The sequence below is a fragment of the Schistocerca nitens genome, chromosome 3 (assembly GCF_023898315.1).
Source record: "Schistocerca nitens isolate TAMUIC-IGC-003100 chromosome 3, iqSchNite1.1, whole genome shotgun sequence".
NCBI lineage: Eukaryota > Metazoa > Arthropoda > Insecta > Orthoptera > Acrididae > Schistocerca > Schistocerca nitens.
In genome coordinates, this window is record NC_064616.1 from 418,080,874 (window position 1) to 418,105,777 (window position 24,904).

Consider the following 24,904-nt stretch of genomic DNA (forward strand, 5'->3'; position numbering starts at 1 on the left):
ATGGTAGTCCATCATTCACCCTTCACCATTTGCTACCTTTTTCTCCAAGGAATACATGGAATCATCCATCAGTAAGCATGCTGTTCATTAGATTACCCACAATTTTTCACAGTATTATTTCTGTGAATTTAAGTAGCAGGTTATGTTGCCATATGGTATCAAACACAGCTGTAAGGTGCACTCTTTAGTTTATCTTGGCAGGTTGCTGCAACGAAAATTTTTAATGTCAAATCCTGATCACAACAACTGTGATTCTTTTGAAAACCGGCTCATTGGAGAGGATTTACTTTGTCAGATAATGGTTGGATATTCACTCTAGTAGTTCATAAACAACACTAAGTAGTGATATAGGTCTGTAATGTGATTCTTTCTTGCCACCTCTGCCAGGTTTTTGGCAGCTATTACTTTTGCAGCCCTAAATTTTGTTGGAAGTTTTCCAAAAATGAAAATAATGTTACATAACTGTAACAACTACTGCTTAGTTTCAAGTCCACATTTTTCACGAGCTCTGAATGCATAAAAAAATAAAAAACCTCATCAGTCCTGATAAGAAACTAGCTGAGAGTGTTTGAGTCTTAATTGTGTCCTCACAAGTCTATCGTAGTTCCAGTTCATGGCTGCTAGAGTTCTGGAATACGTGTGTTGGGGCTTCATTTGAAGTGATACCACTTTGGCATCTCTCTTGCTTATAATCTACACCCAATTTCTTCAGTGGTTGTCAAGCTCTGCAATTCAAATGGGTGAAATCAAGGCACTCTGTAGAATCTTGCTATTTCCTCATTCTGTGGTTATTCAGAGTTCGAAGTAGCACACCTGCAGTTATATCCGCATTTATAGGTCTATATTCCTCATACAGCTCATTATGTGGAGGACAAAGAAAGTGCATTTATCAACAGTGTGCTAAATACAATATTCACTCTCAGGTGTGCCCCAGGTAACAGTGAAATCACTCACTAATCCTTCCTACTGGTGCTGCAACATAGTAAACGTGGGCACAGTACAGTAGTGGTTAATCGTTCAGGTGGGCAGTTGTTAGGTAGTCATGTCCACACAAAAGCCTGTGCAAAAGTTACAGCAGAGCCGGTATACAATACGAGTACTTTTGTATGTGGCCCCCTGTCCAATACAGGGTAGGGTATACCTGTGACACTGAGCAGTTCTAGGCGCTTCAGTCTGGAGCCGCGCGGCCGCTACGGTCGCAGGTTCGAATCCTGCCTCGGGCGTGGATGTGTGTGCTGTCATTAGGTTAGTTAGGTTTAAGTAGTTCTAAGTTCTAGGGGACTGATGACCTCAGACGTTAAGTCCCATAGTGCTCAGAGGCATCTGAACACCTGTAACAGGACAGGAATAACACAATCACATAATGTGTGGCTGCGTAGGAAAGGTTTTGCACTTGCGGCTTTTATAGGAGTACGATCCATGTAGCAAGGTGTCAAGAGTAGGTATAACATAAGGACAGACCAGTATATATTGCAGTGTTAAAGCATCAACTTCAGATGTGCCCTTGCATACAAGCCCTTGCATACAAGCCCGTGACCGATGTAATTCCACAGTGGTGCCTTAGACACTGCAACATGGCCTTTACCATCAGGGATGTACTAGATTGCTACATGCTGGACCACAACACTAGAAACCTAGTTCTTGTCAACACACACCAAGCCAGAGTGAGTGGAAATGCTCTTTGCTTAGCCAGCAGCAGCATTCCTTCTCGGTGCTGTGGATTCGGTGCATTCGACCTGCGCTGTCACCATGTAGGTCACTGTTCGAACGTGCAGCTAAGCTATGAAGGCCTCACCGAACGGCATCACTGGGCAAATCTGACAATCTACATGCAGTCAGCTAGCTCTTACAGTTGCAAGCTTTGAACTGGATACAACAATGTGAGGCTACCCAATGGGTGCCATCAACTGACACTCTCTGAGGGCCTCGGGTTCAACTCTAGACACCTGCACGCCCTCAACAGCCACCTCAGGCTGTGTGCTGTTCACACTATCCTGGCCGATGAGCCTTGCTGCAGTCAGCAGTTTGGTCGCAGCTGTTGATGTACTGTAGGGACCTCACATAGTAAAGGATAGTGTTGTCAAGTGAGCATTCTCAAATCCACAGTCACTGTGGTACTAGAGATCCCATGCCACAGCTTCCGGCACACACCACTCTGCAGCCAAAACTGGCCTCTCCAACACTGGCATCATCAGCCAGTTGTCACACTTGTCTCACCAGAGCCAGTACCTATGAGCAACAATGTTGTGCAACACTCTGTAGCATGACCTCACTGCGGTGAGTGAAAATTAACTGTCCTGAAGGTGTTAAGGCTGAGCAAGCAGTGCCTAATTACTTCAAGAGAAGTAATTCCCCTCCAGGGAATGTAGGGCATGCCCACAGTTAGTAGTCAGATACAAGAATCAGGTGTGTGCAGTGGCAGGAAATACGACTATGGTGTTGATGTTGGTTCTTTTCCTACTGAATTTTTTCTTTTATTATGGACAAAGGCTTTGCAATGAACAAAACAGAGGTGGATATGCTTACCACTGTAGAGGTAGTTCAGACCTTAATAAAATAGAGGTCACAAATAAAAACAGACAATACAAAGCAGCACAAGCAGCTGGGTGCATTAAGAGAGCATTGGACAGATCAATCCTCCGACAAGTATGTCAGGACCCATCCTACACGACAGTACCACTATCCTACTCTCTCCTTTTTCAGGTAAGGTGAGAGAGTTAGTGCTCACAATCTATTAACAGCTGCAAAGATGTGATGTAGATGGGAGGAACAGCTTTTACATATGGCCAGATTTTATTCGTTGGGAGATGCTATGGCACACACAATGTGTAACCAGCATTTGAGGAATATGTGGACATTTGAAATTCTGAGGGCAAGCACAGTGTGATGATACAGGTGGAGAAACAGCTGTAGTTATTATAGGGAACAACTGAACAACGTGTTGCAAAAGTTGTTGTTGTTGTTGTGGTGGTGGTGGTGGTGGTGGTGGTGGTGGTGCACTGAAAACTTTCTGAACAGGGTTAGAAAGCTGAATGTCAACACATACAAGTTGCTGGACATTGTGATACAACAGGGCCCTTTTGCAGGAGGCAGAACAGAGGGCATTAGATATATTTCTGCAGGGATGTCACCACATCACAATGACACCATTAGTAGAATTTTTCCTTCCATCAGCAGACAAGGCTCCACTAGCACACTGGCACACCCACTCAGCTTACGGGACTCAAAAATTTGAAGGGTGGACCAAGCAAAGTCAACGGGCAAACATGGACACCTCTTCTGAAGGTGGCAGCTGGCCCCTCTTTCATAAAACATATACATCTCATATGATTCCACTGCTTTCATAAAGAAGACTCTACAAGGTGTGGCCCATCATTCTGCAGTCCACACCCTGAGGCACACCTGAATGGCCAACACGTCAGTTCTTCAATTGCTTGGCAATGCAGTTGACCACAGGGGCCTCTTACATCCAACTGGATGGCTGTAACTCTTCATTGGGAAGACAGCATCAGGAAGGCTCTTTGTGAACTTCGGTGCAGGCCTCCAGGGACAGGGATACAGCTACCCGTGTGTTCACACTCATAGTCATCACCTCCAATTACCCCAAGGCACCTCTTCCAAGACGATACCCGGTCAGCTCTACAATGTCAAGTTGCATAATATCACTGCATGTTAGTATAATAGTGATATAATCAAGGGTATTGCGCAGTTCCATTACTGTAAGGTAATCTGCAAAGCATTTCATTTTCAAAAGCTTGGTTGCATGTAGCACTGTTTCTATACCACTATTTCAGTACGTTGTCTCTTGATGAATTTCAGACATCTGGAAATTTTTTTTGAGAGGCCCCTTTGGATGTGTAATAGGTAAGTTACTTCAGATTTATCTTTTTCCCCATTTAATTTCTGTGAATAAATTTTGGGGCACTGCATGTGCCCTGTAACAGCATATCGTTCTACTTTTGAAGAGGCTTGCTATGAAGGGTGATAACCATGGGTTTTGCTGTAGGGTAATTTAACTATACCTCCTCAGGGGACACCGCTTTACAGTAGCACTGACTGTGTGGGCGAGGAGGTTTGTGTGTTCTGGATCCTGAGGGCTATGCCAGCGGTGGCTTAGCTACCAGCAGGGTCACCCATGCCGGATTGGCCGAGGTGGTGGAGCCAGGCGAAGTGTGTCCCACAACAGCCTACTGGTCCTTTTCACCTATTCCAAGCCTGTCCTTACCCTGTCCTTTTCCCGTGCCATCTCAAATCATAATAATGGGTAGGAGGGGACTCTTAGGCGTAGGGAAGCCAGCTGCCCTAGTGGGGTACCCTTAAAAGAAAATCGGGCAAGTCTGGAAGCTCTTAGGTGGCAGCCTCAACACCAGACTAGGGAGCTGTGGGCCAATCACTGGCACTCCCAAAAACAAATGATTAAAGAAACAGCAGAAAATAACAGCCAGACACACTCAAATATGACGACCTTTGGCATGAAAAGAACAATGGAAATAGGTTTCTGGAATATTAGAACATTGAGAGAAGTCAGCAGACAAACAGGTTACAAAGGAGATAACGAGTTACAGGTTGGACATTCTCGGACTTAGTGAGGTGAGATGGCTGGATTTTGGAGAAATCCAAACACAAGATGGATACACCTTTTTATACTCTGGACCCGCTGGAGAGAATGCAGAGCACAAAAATGGAGTTGGACTTTTATTAACCAAAGCACCAAAAAAGAGTCTTATGGAATGGAAATCGGTTTCAGAAAGACTACTGACAGCACGTTTTAAGACAAACATTCAAAATGTCACAGTCATCTAATGCTATGCTCGTACAGAAACCTCAGATACTGAACAGAATGAGAGTTTTAACTCTCCTTAAGTTACACCATTAAAAGTACCAGTAAAATAGACATTTTTATTATTATGGGAGACCTAAATGCAAAAGTTGGAAAGAGTAATGATGGCCTAGAGCACGTAAAGGGAGTCCATGGTATCGGAGAAATGAATGAAAATGGGGATATGTTTACAAATTTCTGTGCCAGCCACGATTTGTTGATTGGAGGTACATTACTCCCACACAAGAATTGCCATATGGTTGCATGGGTATCCCTTATCACCGAATGGAAAACCAAACTGACCATATAGCGCTAAGCAAAAAATTCAGAAGGTCACTGATGAACGTGATAAATAAATGTGGGGCTGATGTTGGCAGTGATCACCACCGTATTGTTGCAAATTTTAGACTAAAAATCATGGCTACAAATAGAAAGTTCGAACAATGGAACAAAAAATATGATGTGAGAAAGCTTAGAATAACAGCAAAATAAGAAGCTTTCTGTATTGAGCTAAGGAACCACTATGAGGCACTCAAAGAAGCACAGGAAAATGATGAAAATATTGTTGATGATACATGGACTCAGATTAAGGATGTCTATTGCAATGTGAGCAAACAGGTCCTTGACTTTAAAAACCATCTGAAAAAAGATTGGATGTCTGAGTGTACATGGAATTTGATCAGCTGTAGGAAGGAGATTAAGGCAAAATTAAATATGAGTAAAACAAGACAGCAGAAAACTCGAATGCAAGCTGAGTATGCAGCTACTGACTCTCAAATAAAGAGGAGTGTGAGGAATGATAAGAGAAAGTGGATGGATGAGCAAGCTCTCAGAGCAGAGACAGCTGCAGCAAGGGGTGATGCAAAAGAACTGTACCGCATCACTAGACTGTTGTCCAAAAAAAAGGTTTCAACAAGAACAGACCTGTGAAAAGCAAAGAGGGTTGACTGTTGATGACAGAAGATGACCAGCTTAGAAGCTGGAGAGAACACTTTTCTGAAGTCTTAAACAGAGAGCACCTGAAGAGAGGGAGAGGCGATGGAATTTTCCAGATGCCAGTGACAGAATCAATGTGAACACTTCAACTAAGACTGAAATTAAAATAGCTCTCAAACAGATAAAGAACAGGAAGGCTCCAGGAATGGATAATATTGCATCTTAGGTTCTAAAAGCAGACATTTTGCAGGACTTAAATGTTCAGAAAACTAAGGAAATGAGAATGTGATCTGAAAAACTAGTGAAGCCAACAGTGTATGGAAAGGAATTGGAAGAAGTAGACTCCTTTGTATATCTAGGAAGTACTGTCTGTAAAGATGGAGGGGCCAAGGAGGATGTAAAGAGTCGGATACAGAAGGCAAATGGAGCCTTTGTACAACTGTACCCTGCCTGGCGTAATAAGAACATCTCGAGATGAACCAAGCTGCACTTGTTCAATAGCAACATAAAGTCAGTCCTCCAGTATAGTTACAAAACATGGAAGGTAACAAACATGATTGTAAACCAGGTGCAAGTCTTCATAAACTGGTGTCTTCGGCAAATTATAAATGTGAGGTGGATAGATGTTATACCAAATGATGAATTGTGGGAGATGACAAATCAGCGACCAATCCGTGAACAAGTACAGGAAAGAAAATGGAGGTGGACTGGTCACACAATACGCAAACAAGAAGCTGTTGAAAAGGCAGCACTGGATTGGAACCCACAAGGAACACGTAGACAGGGCCACCTGAAAAAAGACATGGAAAAGAACGCTGGAAGATGAAGCTCTGGAAGCTGGTAAAACATGGAGTGAAGTGAAATGTTTGGCTGCCAACAGAACCAGATGGAAGGTCTTTAGTGCTGCCCTATGATCCAACAGGAACAACAGGAAATAAGTCAAGTAAGTCAAGTCAATTTAACTACAGGGTGTGGCAGGGCAGTATCACTAACTTTGAAGGTTAGAAACAACTTGGTAAAACAAAATTCTATTATGAAATCAGTATGATATGATTGGCAGTTAATTTAATGAGGTTTTCAACTACAGGTCTTGCAAGCAATGCCTGTCATTGATGACACACTGCTACAGCCAGTTTCTGAAGTTCTGAATAACACTGTGAAGCATCTGGTGCACAATGTGGCCTACTTAAAGGTGTACTGTATGCTTCAAGGTTCGTATCCGCTCATAAAAAAATCAATTTCCAGTCAGGAACAACATTTCAAGGGTGGATTAGGTAACAAGTATGCACAGCATGCTGTACTGCAGTGATAGGCTGGTTTTGGGAAAATTATGTCTTGACATCAACAGCACATTGCTCATTCAACCAAGCTTCAAGTAGCAGCCCAACATATGCAGCCTCCTACGTGAACGTAGGACAAATGAGCAGAAGTGTGAAAGTGGAGTCCTGTGTAGCGCCGGGGTGTTAATGAGATATCATTCAATAACAATCATTTATTAACAAGAATTTTACATTCACTCTGCCTTCTTCCCAGCACTGCCTAGGAGCAGCTGTGATCAGTCCGTATTGTACGAAGGCGCGAAGTAGAACATCAGCACCTGGCAAGGACTTCATAGGTGCAGGCGCTGGTGCTGTCGGGGGTCAGCGCTGCGGCCTTGCCACAGGACGGTCCAGTGGTGGTGCACTGCTATAGCCTGGCGTGGCTATGAAAATCTGTCTGATCCTCTGTGCTCTCGTTGAACAAAGCTGCACTTAGGCTCAGCACTATCTGCATGCCCTGTTGTTAGTTGGTGTGTAGACCCAACTGTGACATGAAGGACAGTGCAACAGGTGGTCCTAGAATAAAGCTGGTAAGGTGGTACTCGTACTGCTCAAGAGTGGCGACACAGGTGCCCTACCCCCTAGTTGAACAGCTCACAGGTGGGCAGATCAGTCCCTCATTCATGGAAGATTGATCTGGCCCTCATCTCCAGTCAGTCACTGTAACTCACAAAGTTGAAGTTCCCTTCACAGCCAGATGGCTGCAGACTCGTAGCAGTGTACTCCAAGGTAGCAGTGGCTGTAGATACTTCATTTTATTTACCTGGGTATCCCGCAACTAATAGAGCTGACCTTCCTTTGGTATCCACGACTCAGATGAAATGGCTTAACTCAGAATGAATGGAAGGAAGGCAACTGTTTTATAGCAGTTAATGACATGATTCTCCCCACTCAGGTGAATCTGTCAGAGCTCGTGGTTGGCCTGATGTTTAACTTCACGGCTTCAGATCATTCGTTTAAGCAAAGGCAATTTGTGTCATCCCTAGGTGGAGTTACTACATGTAGCCTCTTTAGAGAAGAGTGTTGTGTCTACTCGGCACTGTTGTCTAAGTGTTGAATCAGGTGTTTTCTGGCATTCTCTCTCATACACTATAAGGTAATAAGCTCCCTGTCTGTTTGTACTTTGGCATCACCAGTGTTGACACTGGTTACACCACTCTTGCATGCCCTGTGGACATTCCAGCTGGTTCTAACAAAATTTTATTCCCACATTTAATTACTAATCTTCTGTGCAACATATGTTGTCAACCGTCAGTGGCCCTAATGGGAACTTCCACTACTACTGTGTCATTAGAGCCAATCCCCACTCTTTTAACACCTCCCACCTCTACACAACATAATTTTGAAAGTAGGGATATTTCCCTGCCCCACCCAATATTAAATGTACCTGTCACCTCAACCACATGGAATGTGGCAAAGTCTAAGCAGCCTTGAATATGCCTAAAACAACTGGGATGCAGCTGATGTCTGTTTTGCCACAACAACCATCCAACAATTTGGCACATAATGCACCTTGATAGGAAGGAAGGAAGGAAGGAAGGAAGGAAGGAAGGAAGTTCAAATTTTAACATCCCATCATTGATGACAGCATACACTTGGATAGTGCTGTGCATTTTTAAGGCATCATCTCATTATAAGCTAATGAGATGATTAACGGAAATCATGGAAAACTTAAATCTGGATAGCCAGATAGTGATCTGAACAGCCCTTTCCCAAATGTGAGCTTATTATCTCTGCCAACTCACTCACTGGATCTTCCTGATGCAGGTTCTATATGTGGGTATCAATAGTCAGAAATGAATACTTCAGGCAATACAAGGTCTTGAATGAGCAGTATGTGTAAGGAGCATGCTTACGTATTGTAACAAGTAAATGCCTGCCACATTGATGCTGGTGGTACTACTTCAGGAAAAAGGAGTACAGTCATTTGATGTGCCCAGTGAATAAGTCATCATGTGAAACTTGAATTTCTCCCAGGGTATCACATGTTCAACTAACTTATGGGAATGTAACAAGGATAATGTTATTAAGGAAGCAGTTGAGATTAAACTAGCAAGTGATCTTATAAACAGAGATGGTGGTTTTTGCTTGAATTCTGTCTGTAATCCTGTTCTCTTCCTAGTCAAACGACAAATGACGGAGGGACAGAGTTAATGCTATCTTACCCGTTGGTAATTAATATCCACTTTCACTACTGATAACTTCTGACATTGAGCATTGGTTGTGTGGTGGCACTAGTGTTTCTGGCGTGCGCGCGCGCGTGTGTGTGTGTGTGTGTGTGTGTGTGTGTGTGTGTGTGTGTGTGTGTGTGTTTTTGGTGTTGGGGGGGAAAGGGGGGGGGGTGTTGTCTTTCAGCATGACCTGATGACCTGCATACCAAGGCTTTGAATTATCTTGCACTACACTCTCTCCTGTTGCACTTTTGCCTTGAGAATGACAGTGTGTGCACCTGTCGAAATACCAGCAGTTGTTGAAGACATCACCCAGCTGCATTCCCTTACTTCAGTTGAACAGACTTAATCATGTTTACAGGACATGCAGATACGCATTTAATGTATAGTGCCACAGGATGTAGTGTCCAAAAACCAAATGAAGGTACTGTGGCAAAGCAAGCTGGGATAATTTTACTTCCCCTCTTGTTTTGCCATCTGCCTCCTTAAATTCGTTTGTTTGTTTGTTTTTTTTTTTTTTTTTTTTTTTTTTTTTTTTTTTTTTTTTAACTGATTACCATTAACATATGAGAGTATAATGTGCATTTTCATAAGAGACAAAGGTTGGCCCTTAGCCTTAAAAAATATAACACCAGGTCTAATTTTGTTCTTAGCTTTATGTATGTAATTGATTTTCTAATTTATTTCGACTATTCCTAGTTAGTATCTTTTGTTATAGGGTGAAATCAGTTACTGTTTCGTAACTTAAATTCTGTTGCTGACATATAAACAAATATAAATTCTGTACTAGTTATAAACATTTGGAAGGACAACTAATAGTATTCTTAAAGTATTTATTTGGCTCTATTCGTAAACATGTTAGCAAAGCCAGACCTTAATTAATTCCAAAGTAATTTCCAGCTTCGTCAAAAGTATTGTTTGCGTAACTATATATGTTAATTTCATCATTTAAACAAATAATTCGGCCTAAACCTTGTAGTAGAAGAAATGTTAAAAGGAATGAATTTTTCAATGTATTCAGTTAATTTAATGAGTTAAGTTTTAATTGTAATTTCTGTAAATTAAACTTTGCGCAATGTGTAGTTTCAGCAACTATTATTGTGAGGATATATGAGGGCCCAATTTTTGGTCACAAGACAGTCAGTCCACAGCCTAGTTTCAGACAAGGAATCTGTGTTGGTTAGAACAACAACAATGCATCAACTTAACAGTGAAATAACTGTTACACCAATAGGTCGTGTGTTAAAACAATTACAGTGTCTGCTCAGTAGTACCTTTCTACTATTCAAGAACTGTGAACTTTGTGGTAGGGTTTTTACTGCTCATAAATGTTCAATAGTAAACTATTGTAGCAGTATGTGGAGGTTTGTCTTAAAACTATTAATGAGGTTTATCAAAAGTTAAACAATAGTGCATTGGCCTTATTAAATGTGTAGATGGGGGGGGGGGGGGGGGTTGTGAAAAGTGAAAGTAAACAGACTGTGAAACGCAAATGTGCATATGTCTGCTACATCATTTACAGTAGACAGTAGTTGCACTTCCACCCCCTATTTTCTCAGCCAGTACGTCGACACCGAGGAACAACTAGTGAAGAATTAAAGTGGGCGAGCCATCACAGTATACAGGGTGGTCCATTGATCGTGACTGGGCAAAGTATCTCATGAAATAAGCGTCAAACAAAAAACTACAAAGAATGAAACTTGTCTAGTTTGAAGGGGGAAACCAGATGGCGCTATAGTTGCCCCGTTAGATGGCACTGCCATAGGTCAAACGGATATCAACTGCGTTTTTTTTTAAATAGGAACCCCATTTTTTATTACATATTCCTGTAATACGTAAAGAAATATGAACGTTTTAGTTGGACCACTTTTTTCGCTTTGTGATAGATGGCACTGTAATAGTCACAAACATACGGCTTACAATTTTAGACGAACAGTTGGTAACAGGTAGGTTTTTTAAATTAAAATACAGAATGTAGGTACTTTTGAACATTTTATTTCGGTTGTTCCAATGTGATACATGTACCTTTGTGAACTTATCATTTCTAATAACGCATGCTGTTACAGCTTGATTACCTGTAAATACCACGTAATTGCAATAAATGCTCAAAATGACGTCCGTCGACCTCAATGGATTTGGCAATACGTGTAACGACATTCCTCTCAACAGCGAGTAGTTCGCCTTCCGTAATGTTCGCACATGCATTGACAATGTGCTGACGCATGTTGTCAGGCGTTGTTAGTGGATCATGATAGCATCGGTAGAACACTACGTAGGAAATCAGCATACATTGCACCATTTAGATTGCTATCTATAAAATGTGGGCCAATTATCCTTCCTCCCGTACTGCCACACCATACATTAACCCGCCAAGGTCGCTGATGTTCCACTTGTCGCAGCCATCACTGCTTTTCCGTTGCCCAATAGTGCATATTATGCCGGTTTACGTTACCGCTGTTGGTGAATGACGCTTCATCGCTAAATAGAACGTGTGCAAAAAATCTGTAACCGTCCTATGATTTCTCTTGTGCCCAGTGGCAGAACTGTACACAACGTTCAAAGTCGTCACCATGTAATTCCTGGTGCACAGAAATATGGTACGGGTGCAATCGATGTTGATGCAGCATTCTCAACACCGACGTTTTTGAGATTCCTGATTCTCGCGCAATTTGTCTGCTACTGATGTGCGGATTAGCCACGACAGCAGCTAAAACACCTACTTGGGCATCATCATTTGTTGCAGGTCGTGGTTGACGTTTCACATGTGGCTGAACACTTCCCGTTTCCTTAAATAACGTAACTATCTGGCAAATGGTCCAGACACTTGGATGATGTCGTAATAGTCACAAACATATGGCTTACAATTTTAGACGAACAGTTGGTAACAGGTAGGTTTTTTAAATTAAAATACAGAATGTATACCGAGCAGCATACTAAGCACAGGCCCGTTGGGCATTTTGATCACAATAGCCACACATCAACATGATATCGACCTTTCCCGCAATTGGTAAATGGTCCATTTTAACACAGGTAATGTATCACAAAGCAAATACCGTCCGCACAGGCGGAATGTTATGTGATACCACATACTTATACGTTTGTGACTATTACAGCGCCATCTATTACAAAGCGAAAAAAGTGGTCCAACTGAAACACTCATATTTCTTTACTTACTACACGAATATGTAATAAAAAATGGGGGTTCCTATTTTAAAAAACGCAGTTGATATCCGTTTGACCTATGGCAATGCCATTTAATGGGCCAACCATAGCGCCATCTGGTTTCCCCCTTCCAGCTAGACGAGTTTCGTTCTTTGTAGTTTTTTCGGTTGATGCTTATTTCATGAGATATTTGGCCCAGTCACTATCAATGGACCACCCTGTATATTGAAGTATCACAACAGGTTTCATCCTAATTGGAAGCAATGTATAACTGTGATAGAAACTTATGAGAGTTTGGGTTGTTCAAGCCATAGAAAGCTGGCCAAAGCTCACGACAAAGAATTGTTTACAAAGTAGGATTTGAAGAGATGGTATTGGATTGTATGGGAGAAAACTCATCTAATAAGCACTCATCAGCTTGCCCATGAAATGCACCATTAGTGGAACACAGTGTGGAAAGTACTGGTAGTACAGCAATTACATGCCCACCATAAAAAATAGTGTTTGAAAACAATGTAGCCAAATGATGCTGAATCCAGAGTTCTGTTCTGCCAATGAATTATCTAGGGCAGTATCATAGGGCTTAAGTTCCTACAGTTTGTACTGTTCATGGATGAGGCCTCTTTCAGCTGTGATGATGTTTTGAACGGCAGCAACAGGTATAGGTCTGGTGTAGTGAAATTCCATATACCATTCCCATATCAAATCACCAATAATGTAGTCATTTCTTACTATTAAACCTCGAACTACTCACTTTAGTATTCTCTGACCAGTTGTCACATAAGGACACCTCGAGTTTAAAGTAATAGGAATCTGATGATCCTGACTATTTCTAGCTCATGAACCTCGGGTAAACAAACACTATACACAACCGACAATGGCCAAATTCATTGTGGAGCTCACCTTTAGTTATGAAAAAGAGGGTGTACACAGGATATCAAATGCTATGGATGTGGCAAGCATTCAACTTGAGGACTTTCAGTACAGGAAGAAATTATTGACTTTTCTGTGTCAACAAAATGTATATCACACACATAAAAGAAAATGTGTATTGACCTCTAAAGATAACCCTGTTGATCTGCCAAACACAATACAGGGAGAAACAAAAAACTTATTGATAGAATGTTGTTTTAGTATGCTACAATGCCAATACTGAGTAGGAGGCAGTGATTTTGGTTGTACCCTAACCACTGCCTTCAGATTAAGTTTAGGCAAGGTACCTGCAGTGGGTATGCTGGGCACATCTTCCAGCTAGGCCAGTGATTGCACTGTATGACTTGAAATGTATTGTCTCTGGCGAGCCGCTTTAAAGTCCTACCAAGTTCACCAAGCTATCTCTTGCTGTCTGTCTACTAGACTACTGATCACGTGCCACAACCGAAACAGTGTAACAACCCAGCATAAGTATTTTGGACTACACTTTCAATAATTTCTCTTCTTATTACAGACCTCAAAGTGGGCGCGTTTCTAATTTTTGGTTGTTCTACGATCCAGTTTGTCACTCTTCTTGCTGGATGAACTGACTCCAGCTCCAGCATCTCATCTCATACTATTAGGGTTTTACAACTTCAGCTCTCGACATCTGCAACTTTACTGTTCTGCACAAGTCATCAGACTGCTAGAAAAGTTGTTATCTCTAATAAGACCACAACTGAAAACTGGTTGTTCAGCTTAAAATAGATATAGAAAACACCATATCAATGAGAACAGTATGGTGGAACTGGCATACACAGAACATTCAGAGTAGTGTTTCTATTAGCAAAATCCTTGCAAAACAGGTGTAAGCAAAACCGAGTTCATTGCTGCTAAAATCTCGACAAGCAATGAAAAGAAACATAAGGTGGTCCAAAGAATCTATGTTTTACATTGATTCCTACCATATGATATTCTTAAGTATCGATAACATGAAAGGAAACAGTAATCCATATTGCCTTCTTTCGGCTTTGCAGTATACTAGAAGTACTAATATTAAGTGACAGTCATGGAAGAGATTGTGCTCAAATACTGCAAGACAAACTAGAGCCCTCATACGAGGTAAAAAGCATAGTAAAACCTGGCGCCCCACTAAAAGGGGTGATAAAAAACGCAGAAAATTTGACAAGAAGCTTCAGTACACATGATACTTTGATTGTAATAGGGGGTTCTAACGACATAGACAAACCTCTCGATCTAATGTTGAAACATGTGGTAGAACCATTGGATCCAATACTCACTCTAAGCTACAAAATGAATATCATTATCCATCCTATACCCAGGAGATATGATGTTCAAAATTTAAATAGTAAAATTAATACTGCAAACCTCCACCTGATACAGGCTCTGAATTTAGCTAAACCTGCAAACAAAAAAAGAATTGCTGTGAACTTTGAAATAGAGAGACTAGCCAGAAACCACTTCACAACACATGGCTTACACCTAAACAAATGTGGCAAGGAGATTATCTGCAATAGACTGGCCTTCCTGACAACTATGGGGGACAATAAGAAACCAAAAGTCAGAAATCATAAACAGACACTAATAAGCAATTGGATAAAGACAAACAAGATGGGAAATAAAAAGAGTAATAGTGGCCATACTGTGCAAACTACACTAGAAAAATGGGTCACAAAGTCACAGAGACTAAACACAAACCCCCTGACCCCTCAAAAAGGTCAGGAACCTGAAAGGATCAATAATGTGATGGTGAACATTATCGAGACATTATCACGTCAATGTGATGTCTCAGCAGTGTGAAGTGCATGTGGATACTTTTCAGGCCCACCTGGAAGATGAGTCGGCTGCCAAGGACGACCAACAGAACCAGCACAAATGCTCAGAAGTCAACATACCTGGAATACAGCACAATTTAAACTAAAGGTCAGTGACACAGTAAATATGACTTCGAGCGCCCTGAGTAAACCCCACTCAGACCTGAAAATCTATTATCATAATGTTCAATCCTTGAGCAACAAAACTGATGACTTAAGCATTTTGCTGACCAGTGAACTCAGTGATATCTCAGTGGTATGCCTAGCAGAGCACTGACTCTGCACTGATGTAGTTAAGTTAATCTCACTACCAAATTTCAAATTGTGCGAACACTGCTCCAGATCAAATGATGGACATAGTGGGGTTGCCATCTTCATCAAACAACAAATTGAATATAGCCCACTTCCTACCCTAAAGGAAATAGGAACAGACAAGATCTTTGAATGTGCAGCCATAAAACTTACAGATCTAAATCTAATTGTAGCTACAATTTACCGTCCCCCCTCCAGTAGTATTAATGATTTTCTGTTACAAATGGACTTGTTTCTATCCAAATGAAGTCAGTGGAAACAGGATGTGATTATATGTGGTGACTTTAATATAGACTTTCTCACCCACAACAGAATCAGAGAACATTGATTAACATTGCAAAAACTTATAATCTGCATGGTCTTGTAAACGAGCCCACTAGAATAACACCAATATCCAAGACAACTCTAGATCAAATTTTTGCAAATAGAAATAAACTTAACCCAACTCTAGAAGTATAGAATGCAGTATTCAGCGAACACAGCGAGATATTCTAAAAGTCGATGTTAGCAAAGATGCCTCAAAACCAGTCCCACCTAAAACTTTACGAAGGTTTTTCACCCAAGGGAACTTGAACAAGCTAAATAACCTGAAAAGTGGACAGAGATGTACACAGCCAATGATGTCAACATGAAATTCGACATATTTCTTGACAAAATGATCCACCACTTTGAAGAGGCCTTTCCACAAAAACCAGTAAGAATAAATAATAATAATAATAATAATAATAATAATAACAGAAACAAGAGTTGGATTACACCAGCTATAAAAATCTCTTGCAAACATAAAAGAATACTCCACATGTTATGTAAACAAAGTAGTGACTCCCCCCCAACTAATAGAATACTATAAAAATTACACATGTATCCTAAGAAGAGTGCTAAGACAAGCAAAAAGGATGCAGAATGATGAGTACATTGACAAATCCAGCAATAAAGTAAAAACAATGTGGAATATCATAAAAAGGGAAAGAGGGGAATTGAAAGCTTCACACATGAACATAGAAATCAAACTCAACAATGAATCTATATCTAATCCCGAAGTTGTGGTGAACTCTTTCAACAGTTTCTTTACGAGCATAGCTGAATAATTGGTCCAAAATAATCCTAACACAGATTACCAACCAGAAAACCAAAAATATCACACATGTGCTCAGTCAATTTTCATTACCAAAGTCACTGAAAATGATGTTGCAAAATCCCTCAGAGAGTCAAAAAATTCATATTTAGCTGGAATTGATGGTATCCCAGCAGCTGTAATCAAAAATTGTGAACACACAATTGCTGAACCATTAACTCACCTCTGTGACTGTTCTTTCCAGGCAGGTATCTTCCCTGAAGCTCTGATACTTTCTAAAGTAATTCCTGTCTTCAAAAAAGGTGATAATAAAGATATGAATAACTACAGGCCTATCTCAATCTCATCCTGCTTTTCTAAAGTTTTTGAAAAAATAATGTACAAAAAAATGATGGACTTCATTGAAGAACAAAAAAAATATTTACTAAGTTTAGCTCAATATGGGTTCAGAAGCAACAAATCTACTGAAACAGCAGTATATGATTGCATAAATACGCTATTAGAACTGTTAGATAGAAAACAACTCATAACAGGCATATTTCTGGATCTGTCAAAGGCTTTTGACACTGTTGACCACAAAATATTACTGGAAAAATTAGAACACTATGGTATCAGCGGAATTGCAAACAACTGGACTGCTACATTCCTAACCAATCGGATGCAGAGTGTCAGCATGAAATATACTAATAGACAAAGCAACTCAATAACCGAAATACTGTCAAGTAATAAAACTGTAAAGCAAGGTGTTCCACAGGGCTCAGTATTGGGACCCCTACTTTTCCTCCTGTATATTAATGACTTGAGCCTTTATGTTGATGCACACAAAAAAATAATATTTGCTGATGACACAACTGTACTCCTCAAAGGGGAGAATACAGAGGCTGTGCAAAAAGCTGTGAACTTGGCCACTGGACAACTCAGCAACTGGGCTAAAATCAACAGATTAACTATCAACACCAAAAAGACAGCTTCCATGAACTTTCACACAACACAAAATGCAAATTCCTCTCAGCCATTTGTCACTGTAAATAACCAGTCAACAGATACTGACACTGTTTTCAAATTCCTGGGTCTGTGGGTTCAAGATAACCTGAAATGGAATACATATACAGGAAAGGTAAATGCCAGGATTTGTACTGGCTGTTATGCATTGAGTGTACTGAAAACATGTGCTAGCCTGAAAACATTAACCAGTGCGTACTACGCTTACATACAAGCCCACCTAAAATATGGTGTAATATTCTGGGGAAATTCTCCAACTGCTCTGAGCACATTCAGAATCCAGAAGAGAGCAATGAGGATTATTACTGGGAGCAAACCCAGAGACTCCTGCAAACCCATCTTCAGAAAGTTGGAAATCCTTACACTGCCTTGCTTCTACATTCTTGAGACTCTAAAATTTTTCAGAAACCACATAGTGCCAACTGACCCCAGAGTTGTAAAAAATAATGAAATACATGAACACAACACCAGGAAAAACGCAAACCTGCATGTTATACGTACAAACACTCAACTGTGAAAAAAGGGAGCTTTCCACATGGGCCTCCAACTGTTCAACAATCTTCCCACTAGTATTAAGTCCATCAAAGACAACATAAAATTGAGCAAAGCCGTGAAGTCATATTTGTTGTGTCACTGTTTTTACTCAGTAAATGAATACTTAGAACAGTAATCTTGCTGTTTGTGTTAATTTGAAAACATTGAGCAATATAATACATTAGGATACTATAGGCCTATGTTAATATATGTTAACAACGTTAAATGATATTTTCCGACATCTACAACACACTGTGTACCATCAGATCACATGGAATAAATAAATAAATAAATAAATTTGCAATCATTTGTGAAATTATCTGATTTTCAATTGGCTCTACAGTCAAACTGAAAGAAATGGCTAGTAGGAGTGCTTTATGGAACCATTTTAAGTCATATACTCATTAAATGAGGCAGACAAAGTTCCCAGAAAGGAACTGTGTCTTCAAAGATGATTATCCACATCCTAATATCGTTACAAATATTTACAATTGGTTTGATGAGTTTGAGGATAAAATAACAAATCCTCTCTGGCACCCTTATTCACCAATTCTCAATATTATTAACAAGAAATGTAATATATACTGAAAAAATAATTAATAGCCTTGAATTTCTTCCATAATCTCACAATGAAATGAGAAAGTGTTTGTCTGAGAAACTGTAAAAAGTTCTACTGATCAAAATTAAGGATTTAAATTCCTCACTTCTTGAGATGACTCAGGCTGTTCTAAGTGCCAATTACTCCCATACATTACGAGGGTATTCATATCGTATTTTTGTCAACACCCTGTACAATTATGTTTAACCTCTGGATAGCAGTACCTAATGAAATTAAAGTAAGACGTTAACACCATCTACGTCTATCTTTTTACTATGCATGTGTTTTTGAAAGAAAGTATTTAACTTACCAGAAAATTTCAAGACACTTCATTGACAATACATTACAACTATATTCTAATCTGCTTAATGTTCTGTTATGGTACAAAAATTACATTCAACAGAGGAGAAGAAGACAAAATTTCAGGGGCACTAAATAAGGTGAAAGAGTTTTGAATACAAACTGAGGAAAAAGAACGAAACATATGTCTATCAGAGTGATCATGAAGCATTCTTAAGCTATATCCTTCATGTTGGTTGGATGGTTGGTTTTGGCGTCAGAACAGCGAGGCCATTGGTCCCAGCGGATTAGGGAAGGATTGGAAAGGAAGTCAGCCATGCCCTCTGAAAGGAAACATCCCAGCCTTTGCCTGTGGTGATTTAGGGAAATCACAGAAAACCTAAAGCAGGATGGTCAGACACGAGTTTGCACTGTCATCCTCCATAATGTGAGTTCAGTAGAGCTGTTCTGTGAAACAGAATTTGAATTTAACAAATAATCTGAAGGCAAAAATTTCACACTGAAAATTAAATATGAGGTAAGTGATTTATATGCATTTGTGATACAGAGTGGACAACAACATTATAACTTGTGAAAAGGAAAAATCAGTGTAAAAGATGTTGAGAATTGTACTGAAATCATGGTACAAGACAAACTTCACCTTCATTTTAAACCAATGGCAAACATGGCATCAACAATCAAACTTATTACCTGAGGTCACAGTCTTCTCGTCGTGCTAATCAGATTGACAGTTGCAAGTTTTTTTACTTACTTTTATTTAATTTTTTATATTTTTTCATAGCTCTCATACCCTATGTGCACTCTGCAGCTCTTTTTTTTTTTTTTTTTTTTTTTTTTCAGTGGCTGGTTGTACTTCCATCCAATGGTCTTATTATTTTTTCATTACATCAGAAAACTGGTTATGCATACAAAATGAAATACAGTCTCTTTCTCACTATACCTTTATAGCAGCAGTAACTAAAGTAATTTATTACTGGGTAGATTATTACTTCTGTTATTTGCATCTTGCTATTTTTCTTTATACACTGCTGGAAAAAATTCAACACCCTCAACAACAGTGTTAGTGATGTCAGAGTATTATATGTGCATAGTGAGGGGTTGTGATGTTAATGATATATTTGTTGCAGTCATCAGTAATATGACGGTGCTCAGGAGGCCTGTCTGCGCACCCTCCGTCTTATCCCTACGGGCAGTAAGTGTGCCGAGTTCAGAGGGGACCAGCATTTGCAATATTCACTCTAGGTCACTACTACAATCTGTCAATGAGTATGTACTACTGCTGAACAACTTCAGCCACTTGAAAATGGTCAATTTGTGGGCCTGCATGAAGGTGGATGGACATATCAACAGCGTGTTGCACATGTTGGGCACAATGTATCGATGCTGTATTTCTGCTTTCAACAGTGATCTGTGGGACAGATCATTGTTCTGGATGTCTGCACACTACAGATGCACATCAAGATTGACACATTGTGCAAGCAGCAATGGCCAACCAAACATCATCCAGGGAAGAAATCTGGGCACATGTGGCACATACTGTGTCACCGAGGACCATTGGGAACCTTCTGCTTGGAGCAGGACTAGGATCACGTGTCTCTGGCCAGGCTACCACTAACACCACAGTACTGCCCAGCATGACTACCCTGGTTTCATGAAGAGAAACCTGGATAGGGGAATGGCACTCTGTTGTCTTCAGTGATGAGAGTAGGTTCTGTCTGTACGGGAGTGACAGTCATACGCATGTATGGCACAGACCTGGTAAACTGCCTATTCCAGACTGCATCTGACCACGACATATACAGGTCCCGTTCCAGGCTTCATGGTGTGGGGTGAGGGCACCAGTTACAATTCATGGTCACATTATTTTGATGTTTCTGTACGGTAAAGTAACCAATGTCCACTACATCGCACTGGTTGTTACCACTGTGCTACTGCCATTTCTTCGACAGCAAGGTGATGTGCTTTTTCAGCAGGAAAAAGCAAAACCACATATGGATGCAGTGATATTAAGTGTTCTTTGTGATGTACAAAAACTACACTGGTCAGTAGGATCAGCAGATCTCTTACTAATTGAACACACACGGGACATGGTGAAGCAGGAACTTACTCATTCTCCAGATTCACCGGAATCTGCAAGAACCATTGCCAAATTGCAACAAAAGGTGCACCTTATAAGAGACAGTTTACTGCAGGATGCTATTCAACACCCTTACGATCATTTGCATGTGAAAATACATGCTTGTACACTGTGTATTGCTGCAGCTCTTTGGGCAGCCTTTACTGGGATGTGTGCTTCAATTGGTCCAAATATGACACATTTATGCTCCTAAAATGATGAACTGTCAGATCACTTGTCAATAAAATGACTTTGTACTTGAGGCTATTGTAATGTAATTATTTCCACATTATTTTACCATCCATACTGGTTTCTACATTTCATTCCTTCACATCTTTTAGCCAGTCTCTACTGTATCTTCCTGCTCCATTGCCCAAATTTCTTCATCATATAACCAAGTGTGCATATGACACAGCAAATTTATTTGGGAGAAGTGGAGTTCAAACTCAAATCCAGTCATCTCAATAGAGATTTTCCATTGTTTCCCTAATTAGTTCAGACAAATGCTTAGTTGGTTTCTTTTATAGGGATGCAGCCTACTCTTTTCCACTCGCAGGGATATGAGGTCTAATTGCCCATTAGTACAGAGTTTCTGGCCAGTAGATCTATTGCTCATAAGACCACTGTTGTTAAAATATTTTCCTATTATTGAAATTCTGTTCTGTTATGACCTATCTTTTTGTAAACAGAATTGTGTTCAGGGTGCCTAAACATCCAAAGAACCAGAGTTTCACTCTCTTGTGAGCAATAGTTCACGAGTTATTAGCATTTTATTAAAATCAGATTGAAATTAAAATCTGCTCCAGATCGAAGCTACAGACAGCAAATTTGGGGTCTAGTTAGATGTTATATTCATGGGGTTAGTACAGTTTTGTAATTGGAGCAGTAGTTTAAGAGTTATTTCTGTTTCTGATTGTATAATTGTAGATTATCTAGTACTATCTTTAGTTAAGGGTCAAAACTATTAATGGCATTGTGTAAGGCAGTCCAAATAAGGAATCTGTGCCAAGTTTGACGTCCTTAAGACCAATAATGCATGGCGCAGGAATTCTGAAGGATCTTGTGCAAGTTGTAAAAACAATATTCGATCAGACAGAAAAATTCCTAGAGGCGCAGTTTTATGGATAGGGAGATAGGCTTTGCATTAAGGAGAAAGCATGCAACCTCCTCCTAAGGAAAAATTACAAGGAGTTGGTAATATATACACGGTACAGGAATTACGGCATGGGAATTAGTAGACAGTCAAGGTACAGAGCGTCCACGTCGCTCAATTCTCTGATCTGTAGAAGGTGATTAAGTTATAGACAGAATTTTTTCAGCCAAGCCGCGATGTGTTGTAAAAATACTTTGAAAATTTTATGGAAAGTTTTGGACACACTCTCTGGAGGATCACTGAGTGGAGACATAGTAATTCTGAGTTCCAAATTAGCTCAATGAACTATAACTTTCACAGGTGTATTGGACTTCTGATTTTGAACAGTTAAATGATATAATAACTTTAAATGAAAACAGCGTGCAACACCAATACACTTCAGACATTTAAGAGTGTTTGTGTTTTAAGGTGCATACACATTTTATAATCTTTTACTATTTCTTATGCTTCAACTGATTGGGTGTTAGAAATTTTTATAGATTTTGTATTGGGTTGTTCTGAATAAGAATAAGTGCATGTTGTACTAGAATATATGAACTATTTGATAACACACTGTTCTGGCTGTTGTCAGTTTTCGTAATCAGTGTTGCTACTTCTCAATCAAGTAGCTCCACTATTGGCCACACAAGGGCTGAGTGCACCCCACTTGCCAACAGCACTTGGCAGAACCAGACGGTGACCCATCCAAGTGCTACCCAAGCCCAACAGCCCTTAACTTCAGTGATCAGACAGGAGCCAGTGTTACCACTGCGGCAAAGCCATTGGTCATTTATTCTTACACCCAAATCACAAATTAGTGAGCACACATCACACACTTGTGAGGAATTAAACTAAGCATTTAAACAAATATTTATAACAATAATAATTATTATCATTACAGCAAACATGCAAGCACCTTCTTTACAATCAAGATATTGTTTCCTCATGACATCAAAGTCAATGAGGTATTAAACTTTAACACACACTTCCTTTTGCAATTCTATACATGTATCATTGTGACTTTCTGAATCGAATGGTAAGTGTTGTTATGATGATAATACATATCAGGATTGAAACTGCTATAACCCTGTATATCATATTTGGATATGTGCCACGAGTGTGGCCGCCAGCACGCTAGATTCAAACACTCTCCCGAGGCTGCCCACGACTTGTGCAAGCAGCACAGCACCCATCACCCAAGCTTTTCCCTGTATAAGGACAGTGCAGCAGGCACTCGTCCTCAGATGTATTCAACAGATTTGTATTTCTTCTATGTTTGTGTGTTCTTCAATGTGGATTAATAAATTCTTATATTTGGTGGCCACACTATTACTTGTGTCTTACATTATGACAGAAACCAAAAGTATTCCTAAAATTTTCAAGGAATTTATTAGCAATAGACTGAGAGAAATGCAAATATGGCACTGGTTATGTTGATTCTTAATACATTCATCACAGTCAGTTCAAAAGCGAAGAACCACCATGAATAAATAAAATTCTGTTTGGGGCACTGTTTGTTCATGCAGAAAAGAATATCATGGCAATCTGACCAGATTTTAGTTTTAGCAGCAAAAATTACGATTGTTGAAAGCTCAAAATTTTTATGCAATTTGATGTGGTTAGAAAAATCAAGGCAATTTTATTGAGGCATGCTGCTATGAAAGACTCCAAGGACACACAAACTGCATTAAACTATTCGTACATTTGTTTTATAATCCCAATTTGCACAAAACATAGAACAACCACAGAAAAATTTAATTTCAGCACTGTTACTGGCATAAACAAAACTAATAATAATCTTTTAATTACTGATGAGCCTTTATTCTTTTTGTCTGGCTAGTAATACTATAACTATGACCACAAGCATCACCACAAATGACAATGATGATGACGACAATGACGATGACGACGACGACGACTACTACTACTACTACTACTACTATTAATATTATTAGTACCAGCACCAGCACCAGCACCACCACCACCACCACCACCACCACCACCACCACTACATACTAACCTTTAATGTAACTGATGCACCAGCTTTTATTAAATACTCCACAATGGCATTACGGCCAGCTTGTGCTGCTAGTATGAGAGGTGTATTTTGGTCCTGATCCATTAAATCTATCTGTGCACCAGACTGTAGCAATATGTGGACTGCAGCAAGGTTCCCTTCACTAGCTGCTATGTGGAGTGCACTTCCCATATTAGCTTCTTCAAATGCATGGTTAGCAGCTATTCCCGAAGCTGTGAAAAGAAACGAAATTTAAAAAATTGTCCCCATTTCTCAATGTATATTTTAGAGAATGAGGGCGATCACAGATGGCCTTCAGGCAGATCTTTGCAAGTGAATATTCGCGCGCGCACACACACACACACACACACACACACACACACACACACACACACACACACAGAATATTATGGCTTCCCACAGTACCTGCTCCTCACTTTATGAACTGATGAACTGTGTCTCACATATTTGATTCTCCTCAACAGATACCAGATAATTTTACTTCCAGAGTCGGTGACTGCATTAACAATTCACACAAGCCATTCACACCAAGCACAATGTTCCTACCTCATATGCAGGTTGATATCCTAGAGCTGACAATGTAGCATATTAGATTATGGACAAATGACAGCACAGTCGGGCAACATAAATGCAGATGCTTTCC

General features: G+C 40.0%; 1 protein-coding gene across 5 annotated transcripts in view; it reads right to left on the reverse strand.

The window, feature by feature from the left end:
- LOC126248359 (histone-lysine N-methyltransferase EHMT2) overlaps positions 1 to 24,904 on the reverse strand; it is a 267,727-nt gene that overhangs the window by 110,330 nt on the left and 132,493 nt on the right. For all 5 annotated transcript variants that reach the window (XR_007545465.1, XR_007545466.1, XM_049949279.1 and 2 more), the window contains one exon: positions 24,244 to 24,473. Coding sequence is in view for 3 of the 5 variants with exons in the window: in XM_049949279.1 (XP_049805236.1) it covers positions 24,244 to 24,473 (230 nt within the window). In the remaining 2 variants the exon portion in view is untranslated. The remainder of the gene's footprint in view (positions 1 to 24,243; positions 24,474 to 24,904) is intronic.